We start from the raw sequence: 10,712 nt of genomic DNA, 5'->3' as shown, positions 1-10,712 counted from the left end.
AGATTCTCAGCTGTAACCAAAAATGAGGTAGGTATGAAGGTATCATCTACAAAAATTATAATCTTTATCTTAATATGAGATGAAAGATCATTTATGAAAAGAATAAAAATCTTTGAGGAACACCAAGATGAATTTTGTACCTATCAGAGTAATTCCCCGGGCCCGTAATTTTCCTTTTTCTGTCTGAAGAATTATAAATTCATTTGAAGAGTATATTTAATTTTAATTTTTGTTTTGAGTTATATTTAGTTTCCGAATGTTATTTTTTTTTTAAGTTTGAGTTTATAGGTATTTGTACCTCTACTCTTATTGTAACAATAATAATAATAATAATAATATATGATCCAAATTTTGAAAACGATTCCCCAATTTTGTCACCAGTAGAATTGTTCAATAACTAAAGATACAATTTTTCCAAATATATATATTGCATTGAGAATATTTTGTACATTGCCAGAGTATCGGTTGAAACACCTTAAGTTTTTAGTGTTTTAGCAAAATAAAAAATTATCACCGTTCTTTATTGGATTCATAAGCTCAATCAAGGGTTTTCGACTTTTTGCTTAGGATCAGATTTAGCCCGAAAAATTAATTACGACTTTATCGAGTCCTTTGCTTTAACCAAGGTCAGAAAAAAAAATTGTGTAAAATTGTTGAAAATATACATATCTTTCAATGTTATTGTTTTCAAACCTAGGTACATCTGAATAATATATCCCATGCTTATGGGGTGTAAATAGAAAGATACCTTTAACGGTATTTTTTCAATCTATTATGCTCGTATTTTCAGTAGATATCAAATTGTATGTGATGCGCAGGTAAATATAATAAATAAATAATAAATTTTAATGCATATCAGAAAATTAGCATGGGATATATTCTTTTGAAAAAAAGCAATAAAAAAATTGTTATTGCCATGATAAAGACAGTACCTGCTTTTTAAATGATGACGAAATACGGAGACCATGACGATGAATTTTTACTTCGCCATTTTGTAACAGTCCGATTCGAAATGGCGGAAGCGCCTAGGACATACATTTTCATATCCCCTGGGTCCACAATTCCTGTCAACGGTCCTGTATATAGTTTCAGACATTTAAATTAAAGAGTTAAATTTCAGTTCATTCTTGTAATGCCAGAAATATGGAAGTTCTCAAAATAAAAAAATGTGCTACACAATGAAAGATTTGATCGAATGATCAATTGTAACCTGATATCAGTCTCAATGGATTTCCACTGTTAGGGTCTTGTTTTGACTTAACTCATAAATTCTCTCGTTGTCTACAGTGATCTCTTAGTCCATCATTAGTTACGTATCTCTATTTCATTCTAATATTTTTCGTGAGTATTGATTATAATCCATTTCATTTTTTGATTTAGTTAGGGCATTGATGGAGGCTCATCGTTATAAGGAGGAAAAAACGGAACGAATGAAATCAGTATAGGAACACTTATCAATCGAAAAATAGAAAAACATGAGATGAATGGTTTATTTAACATTCATGGATAACTTTTACAAATAAAATAAAATCACATTAATATTTTCCCAAGTAATGTAATGCCTTGTATGTACATTCATTCAACAGTGTTGTAATAGATATAGAGTTGAAATATATTCAACAATTTCGATATCCTGTAGAAATTGTATGTGACTAGCCGAGAAATATTTATTATCATACTTATTTAATAAAAAAAGAGTATTCATAGAAATTTATAAAAATTTAAATTAATGTTTCCTTATTCTAACTAAATATGTAAACAGATATGTCACAAATAAAATTGATAATAATTGTTGTATTTTCGGTAATAGTTTCCTGCTATTCCAATATCAAATACAATAATTAAATGAGCAATTTATAGAATACAAGAAAAATAATGTGAAATGAATGAAAAAACTGAAAGTATGCATCGTATTGTTAACATGATATGTCATATGGATATGTAAGTTCCATGGTATATAAAGAATATATAAGAATCAGTTGAGTCAAAATTGATGTGATAAAAAAGTAGAAATCATATTTCGAATTTTATTCAAATTGATGCAATCCCAAAATAAAAAAAGTTCATAATGAAAAAATAGATAGGGTGGTCAGATTATGTTTCATCGATTTTTTCTTTGAATGCAAAGATTGACAACCCGAATTGAATATATAGATTCGGAAATTATGAATATTTCCAAATAATGAAGTTATGGAATCGAATTAAAAATTCAGATCCAGTGGATCATTCCAGCACATAAGAATTTATTTGATTGCCATTAACCATGAAAAATTGTTGCCTGCAAGTTGAACGAAAAGAGGCAAAACAGCGAAAATTGATGAGTTATTCATTTCCATTTAACGAGGCGGAGAGGGAATTTTCTTTAATGGCTAATTATTAAATCAGAGGAAGCTGCCTAAATACGATTGCTGAATTCATTTTATCTACTACCGCACAAGCTCCACAATAGACTCTGCCTACCCTTTAATTTACACAGAAAAAGGCTCCTAATTGTGATATCTTTCAATTTCAGCATCGCGAAAGGTTTATTCATAAAGAGTTGATTGCGAAATTGAAACTTGAAGGATTTCCGTTCTTGTGTTCTGGAGGGAATTTAGATGGAAATGCAATTCATCAGTCTTAAAACGTCTGTTGACTTCATTGAAATTCTAAGCGCTAGAATAGTTAATGAATGAAATTAATTAGACCGATATTATAGGAACTACTTGATTTTCATGTTGAAAAATAAAATAGAACGCTACTTTATTTATTATATTCATTCGAACAATCGAAAATATTGTATCAAATGAAAATTTTCGCCGGAATCGAAGTCTAAGCTATATGGCATAATAATCGAAAAGAAAAACTTCCATGCTGAAAACGATATTATGACTTTGGTAATTGATGGTATGTGAAATTCATTAAACAGATGCATACATTCAATATATCGATCTCATGACAAAAAAATGACTGAACGTAGTAATGAACTTATACCTACCTAATAAAGACTGAAAGTTAATGACAACATATAAGCACTTTTCATATACCTGGAATATTCAATAGATTATTCTATTATATTATTAGAATATTCTAAATCCAGATTTCTGTTTAGTTGGAAATACAGGTATATTTCCCATCAAATTTGTATTTTTGATACAAACTGAGCTTCTCTTCATTTTATATAGTTCTGCTAAGATCAGATAAGTCATAATTTACTTTTTTTCAATCAGAACAGAAGTGAACAAATGCATCGAAAATTTTTGCGATCGTATTATATCCGAAAGAGTTAGGCCATACATATTATTTCTGTTTTTTTCAATCATGACTTATGTGAAACAATTTTGCAGGCTGAAATCTATAATTGAAGTAAAAATACAGTTATCCAAATTCTTCTTTGATATACTTCATTTCATACACTTGCAGAAAAAAAAAAGAAAAACTGTGTAATTTCATTGCGTATCGAACTCTACTTAATAGTAATATGAAGTTATCCTTAACTTTCAGTCTATTATAACAATAACATTATATTAGTGAATACTGAGCTTTTATTGGTGATGAATTTGCACAATATATAAAAAAAAACGGTGATCTGTTAGTTATTTTATTGAGAATCCAAAGGTTACTGTTATGTATATTTTCTATTCGTTTCGTGAAACCGAAGAGCATGAACGCAAGTTTCATTCTTGATTCTTTGAATTGAATCAGAAGAACTTGAATGAAACATTTTCTACAGTTGAAAATATTAGCATGAATGAACAATTGATAAAACTGACAGATCACCGTATCATTTCAAATTTGAAAGAGTAACTCATCAAAAATGACGATAATTCGGATACTTCAAATTAAAATTTACACTTATCGTCCACTGGCTATATTTCACGACATAACACAAAAAACATTGGATGGAACATTACGAAAGGTAACTTATGTTCAATTCGTTATATTTATGTGATGACCAATCTTCCTGCCGATAGCAATGAGTTCGTCCATCCTAGTAGAGATTATCTTCAATGAATGGACTGCAGATACTTATTGTATTCTTCTTCACTCATGATATCATCGTGATATGAGTACCTGTGAAATAAACTCAATTATAGTGAAATATTTCAGTTAAGTTTGCAATTTCATTCTACAATCATATACATATTAGGCCAATTGAAAAGTCCCTGGTCTGATGCACAGATGGCGGTGCTAGTATTAAATCCATATGATTTTTAGTTAGTACAAAGATGTCTAAAAACCAGGTGTATGAACTGATTAGCTTTTGTTTTGCCAATTTTGAGAATATTAGTTAAGCTTCGTTATGTCAACTGTAGGTAGATCTATCAATAAATTAAGATTCTTGTTATTTATTATTTATGATTTTTTTGCCATTATGTACCTATATATGTATATCTTTCATTATAGTTATGATCTATGGAAGCAATTCTTGTAATTGAAATACCAATAAACTCTCTCTATTTCAAATATTTGAATTCATTCCAGTAAACGTTTCGTGTTTTGTTTCACGACTTTGCACGATCATACTCGGTTACACAATGCTTTTGATCGGTCAGTATCGGGTTTTAATTAATGTATCCAATCAAAATCAACGGAAAAAGATCGAAATGACAAATATGACATTGCGGTGCCGCCACGAACTAAAACTAATATTTTCAATTTGGTCGAATGTCATTGCATTCAAAATTTGAGCAGTGCATATACCATGGTTTTAGACATCTTAGTTAGTACTAAGATGCATAGAATACCTGGTGTGTTTACTGATTCGATTTTGTTTCCGACTTTTTGAGAGACCCACCTGTTGCTTTGGTGGTCTGCTTCACCAGAGTGCTGTAAGGTGGCACTCTTTAAAATTTTTCGAATTTCCGCATCTGCCTGGTGCCGTTTAACAAGGAAATACTGATTTAAGACACTGCAAACATTCACAATAAATCACAATTCAGTTCATATCGAATTTTTACTCAAATGAATGGAATATAATGACAGGCCATAGAATATAAAATATTATTGTTCTATACTCAAAGTTCACGACAAGAGCGTAGAAATAGGGGGATACTGGGGTTAATTACACGGTGTTCCTAAATTGGAGATACAAATGAAAATGACAGATTTCCGGATTATTTTAAGAAAAAAAGTCCTATAACATGAGTCTCCAAACATTTTGTTCTGAGATACATGTGTTAAAGTTTAAGTTTTTTCCTCGTATAACCTTCCCTTCACAAGATATTTAATAAGAATTTTCCATAGATATTCCAGTTTAAAGTTTTCACCATGTGATATGCTAATTTTGAATGCAAATCTACAGGGTGATATATTTTCTGGAAGGATGCCTGCTTCCTTCCTTCAAAACTATATTTTGGTGAATGGCTGTTAGTTTAGAAAAATGTAGAAAAAAACTCTGGTCCAGTACTACACTTTTTGGTTTGTTATAGTTTTGTCGTAACTGCTATCGATTTCGAGAAAAAATCACTAGTAATCCTCAGGAAAATTCAAATTATTATAAAGATCCAGCTAGTAAGCTCTAATGAATGCATTAATTATAAGTTTTGGTATTTATTCACCTAATCTGTAGCGAAGATTAATAAATATTTGATAAACTGTACGATACACTAGAAATAACCTGTATATTGAAAGCAAAGCGTTTGCGGGCTCATATTCATGAAACTTTTTTTTCACAAAATTATCCAAGTAATTTTTCATTTTCCTTCGTAACTCTTATTTGAGAACTCCCAGTATAAGGTAAGAACAACCGAATTAGTAACAACAAAAATTATTTCGAGTAATTTGGTTCAAACTTCATTATAAAACTTCTTTTTCTAACATAACAGATATGAATAAAAGTTGTCGTCAAAAATTTTTTTTTCGATTATCCCTCCCCAAGAAAAAAAGATCTACGCCCTTGGTTCACAAGAGTCGAGCATTGAGAGAAATGTCAAATGTAAACGATGTATGCGCCATCTGAAACAGACCGCGATCTCTCGAAATCAAGTAGGTATAAATCTGAAAAATCTCCCGTTTTGTCTGAAAGTTTTATAGGTATAAGTAGACACACCAGGTTTTCTATGCATCTTAGTTAGTACCAACCTTCAAACGATACGTGTCAAAATTTGACAGTCCGACCATTAGTTTGTGAGATATTGCGTTGTGAGTGTAGCTAATTTTGTTATTCGAAAAAAGAATTTCGTGTGCTGATAAAATATTGCTTTTTGAAGAGAAAAAATACAGTTGAAGCAAAATCTTGGCTTGATGAAGAGTTTGCGGGGCCTGCACCAGGAAAATCAACCATCATGGATTGGTATGCTAAGTTTAAACGTGGTGAAATGAGCACCGAAGACGGCGAACGCAGTGGACGCCCAAAAGAAGCCTTCACCGACGAAAAAATCAAAAAACTTAAACAAAATAATTTTGAATGACCGTAAAGTGGAGTTGATCGAGATAACAGACATTGTGTAGATATCATCATATCATTCACGAATATTTGTACATAAGAAAGCTGTGTGCAAAATGAGTGCCGCGCGAGCTCTCCGTGTTTAATAATAATTAATAATAATAATAATTTATTCGTGCTAAAAATACATAATTTTACACATGTCCAAACAGTAATGAGAAAAAAGAAAAAAATTAATTTAGATATTCTTCAGTGCTATATACCGCGGCATTTGCTAGATGTTTCTTGACTGTCTTCTTGAATTTGTGCAGTGGTTATCTGCTTTAGAGTTTGTAGCTTGCTCAATTTTTGTTATTCCTAGAGAAGAATCCGCGAAAGGAAAATTCTCTCACCAGTACACCTGCAGGCCAGAATTCTGGGGCGCCCAACTTTTTAAATAGTTCTTCTGATGCAACACCCACACTGAACGCCGAATTTGAACCCTTCGTGTCTAGTTTTCGCACTTCTATTCCGTCTTTAACTTCCATTTTTCCCAAATAGTTTATAATGTCCTCTTCCTTAACAATTCCCGCTATTTTTCCTACATACATCCATTTCTTCCTTAATGCACCCGTTATTCCGCAATTATTATTAGATCCAGTGCATATAATTTTGTCTTTATTTTGTAATTTTCGTTTTTTAATTACCGTTTTCCAACCAGAATTAATTTGTTCTGGTGTTGTAATGTCCTTATTTTTGTTGTTCTCCACGATTGTTTTGTTTTCATTATAATTTTCATTTGGAATCGCCGTTACATCTGTGGTAGATGTTGATGGTAACATATTTTTAAGTACTTTGTTACTTGAATTTAAACCCTTGTTTACTTTTGAAGAATAGGTTAGCTTGTCACTTTGACGATTTTGACCTTTCTGTTCGTTCACAGAGGATTTCTGCACCACAGAAGTTGACTCAATCATAGACGAGATATGAGAAGGTTGACTTTGACTGTGATCCTTATCTCGACTTTCGGGTTTTTTTTGTTGTTGATTCTCTTTTTTTTTAGAAGATTCCAAATTTCTCACCTTTTCCGTCAATAATTCGTTGTTTTGAACCAATATAGAATTTTTACTCTGGGTTTCGCTGAGTAGGGATTCAAGATATTGTATTCGCACTTGGAAAATATGCAATAACACTCTGGGATCTTCGGATATTTCCTCAGAAATTTCACTTTCATGAATGCACAATGTGGATTTCTTCGTCGCCGCTTGCGTAAGACAGGATGGGTGGAAAATATCTTTACATTTCGCGCACTTGACGAATTCAATTACTTTTCTGTTACAATGAACACAAATTGCCTTGATTTCTTTAATTTTTGTAGAAATACTCGCACTTTTCGAGCGGAGCTCATCTAACGCATCCTCTTCGCTCGCCATCTTGTTGTAGATGGTCTTGTTTATGATTCTGAGCAGTGTTTGAAGCTGTTTAAGTGCAATAAACCTCAATTTTTGCGTCTATGTGTGACAATGGATGAAACATGGCTCCATCATTTCACTCCGGAGTCCAATCGACAGTCAGCTGAGTGAACTGCACACGATGAACCGAATACAAAGCGAGGAAAAGGACAACATTAAACTGGCATGTTTATGGCATCAGTATTCTGGGATGCGCAAGGTTGATTACCATTGATTACCAAAAGGGCTAGACCATCAACAGCGATTATTATATAGAGTTATTGGATCGTCTAAAGAATGAAATCGTTTAAAAACGACCCCATTTGAAGAAAAAAAGGTGCTGTTTCATCAAGACAATTCGCCGTGTCACAAATCAGTGAAAACAATGGCACAATTGCATGAATTCGGCTTCGAATTGCTTCTTCATCCCCCGTATTCACCAGATCTGGCCCCCAGCGACTTTTTCCAGTCCTCAGACCTCAAAAGAATGCTCGCTGGAAAGAAATTTAACGCCAATGAAGAAGTGATGACCGAAACTGAGGCCTATTTTGAAGTGAAAGACAAATCACACTACAAAAAAGGCATCGAAAAGTTGGAAGATTGCTATAATCGCTGTATCGTTCTCGAAGGCAACTATGTTGAATAATAATATCGAATTTTGCCAAAAAAATGTGTTTTACTATGGTAGACCGGGGACTTTTCAATTGGCCTGTTTTATCGGGGTAATTCTGTGATTTTCCATGATTGAATTCGAATTCCATTCATTATGAGTATAAAATAAACCGATACACATAATGAAATTGACTGTTATGAATATCGTACATAGATTTTTAAGTTTTGCATCATCCTATATCTCCGAACGCTTTCTTCTTCATAAAAAATGTAGTATATGGGAAATACTTTATTCATTGGTTTCAAGTGAAATAATATCCCTACAGTTTTTGTATGAACTTTTTTGCCCATGATATACCTTTCTTTCAAGAAAAAATATTCTAGATGAAAATAAATAATTGATTATTTTTTTGAGGAAAATTCTTCCTGCGAGTATTTGCCCCTCTAGCAATTATGCAGACTCAAATTATGCATATCCTTACCGGTTATTACCAGATTAGTGAGGGATATCAAGTCTCCTCCTAAGCGGCTTGAACAAGGTCTTGTAAATTTCAAGAGGTTCATAAACCTTCTAAGAGAGTAGAGTAGAGGATGGTCATATGATCGGAAATATACTTAGGTCTTTACTCAACGCTCTTCGTTCAGAAACTTACTCTAACAAATGCAGTTCAATTATATTTGTACATAATGATATGAAAACATTATTTTATATCTCGAATTGATGATATCGTAAATGTATAATAAAGCAAAAGTAAGTATTTGTCCGTTCTAATAAAGATATATCAGAAGAAATGATTGAAGAAGTTCCAGTCAAACAACATAATGACGAAGCTATATCTCTAATGGGTATCGTTCACTGAGCAAATATTAAATTATTCAGATACACCTCATATCTTGTTTTTCATTTGGACGCGTACTTCGAGAGATGATGTGAAATTAAGATATTACTATTACTACAAATGAAGTGGACGTGGCGTGAGCGCTAGTTAGTGTCTAAATATCGAGCTACGCTCTCCGATTCTCATTACTGTGATGTCTTAAATACTGGTGTGTTCACTGATTAGATTTTGTTCAAGATAATTCTGGCGACTCGGCTGGGAATGGGTCCGTTTTTTTTCCTTGAGGTGGCACCATAAAAAGAATTAACCGATTAACGGTATCATCTCAAAATTTCCTTTTGTTTTGTCAAATGTTTGTTGATTTCACCTCAAAACGACATTGGAAGAAAGATGACTGAGCGTAGCCATAAGAAAAGATGCCTACCCCAAGTGCAAAGGGATCAAGACCATTAAAATCCAAGAAGGCCGGTCCCTTCAATAGTCGCCAAGTTAATCCTAAGGTTTTTCAGGATTAAGTGAGCAAACCAGTGTTATAGACATCTTAGTTATTACGTATCTAGACTTGGACAGAGATCGTTAGGAATATTGAGAGCGTACGGTATCTAACAACGGTCGATGAAATAGTTCTTCTTGGAAATCAATCACGTTTTGATTCAACTACTTTCTTCTCATCACTTCTATTTTATAATATATTTTCATAGATATAATTCATCTATTGGAAGTAATGAAATGGAATTGTTTTATTATATTTTGCATTCCATTTTGAGGAATCAACATTCTGATTAGAGAATTGAAAAGAAAATAATCCAGAAGCCCAAGTGGCAATAAAATTCGGCAACGTCAAGCGAACGCCGACAAGCCTGATAGGTGCATGTGTTTTTTTAGCGTTAATAACTGGTAAACAGCACAATGAGAGGGGATCACGCCTCATCTGGATTTTTATGAGTATAATGTATAATGCGGCACCTTTGACGGTTTTTGATGTTGATTAAATTTGTCTGTCGTCCTTCCCGTTGTTGCTGACCGAATTAAATCTCATTCGGTGTTTTGAATTTCTACACATATAATTTTTGTTGATCAAGCTTGAAATGCCGCCCTAGGCGACCGCCTACCCTGCCTACCTCCTAGCAACGGCCCTGAGCCTAACTGGTACTTTCTTCACTTTTCCTCACAAGGATTAAATTTCGCCAGTTTCCACAACTAACGAGAAAAAAAAAGGTAAAGCACTGGCGATGCTATCTGTCTGCTAGAACCGGGTCTTATTGAGTTTCATGTTATTTCTCAAATTCATTGAAAAGTACTGAATCTATCAATAAACTTCACAAGTTTGTAGATCAAATTATAGTAACTAATTCAATTGGACGAGGAATGATATTGATGGATGGATCAGATCGTAATTGATAGAAATCACTGATGTTCTCCCCCACCTCGCAAAATATGTTTTCAGATTTCTTGAAAAATGGG

The 10,712-nt window shown here is 32.9% G+C and overlaps 1 protein-coding gene across 7 annotated transcripts in view; it reads right to left on the bottom strand.

Annotated features, from left to right (window-relative positions):
- Window positions 1-3,566: 3,566 nt before the first annotated feature.
- The window catches only part of LOC123674247 (collagen alpha-1(XV) chain), a 457,507-nt gene continuing 450,361 nt past the window's right edge, over window positions 3,567-10,712 (bottom strand). For all 7 annotated transcript variants that reach the window (XM_045609182.1, XM_045609184.1, XM_045609183.1 and 4 more), the window contains one exon: window positions 3,567-4,053. In XM_045609182.1, the coding sequence (XP_045465138.1) occupies window positions 3,987-4,053 (67 nt within the window). In that variant the 3' untranslated portion in view covers window positions 3,567-3,986. The remainder of the gene's footprint in view (window positions 4,054-10,712) is intronic.

The sequence above is a fragment of the Harmonia axyridis genome, chromosome 2 (assembly GCF_914767665.1).
Source record: "Harmonia axyridis chromosome 2, icHarAxyr1.1, whole genome shotgun sequence".
Classification (NCBI taxonomy): domain Eukaryota; kingdom Metazoa; phylum Arthropoda; class Insecta; order Coleoptera; family Coccinellidae; genus Harmonia; species Harmonia axyridis.
The sequence above is the reverse complement of the archived record's forward strand: the minus strand, read 5'-3'. Positions and strand labels throughout refer to the sequence as shown.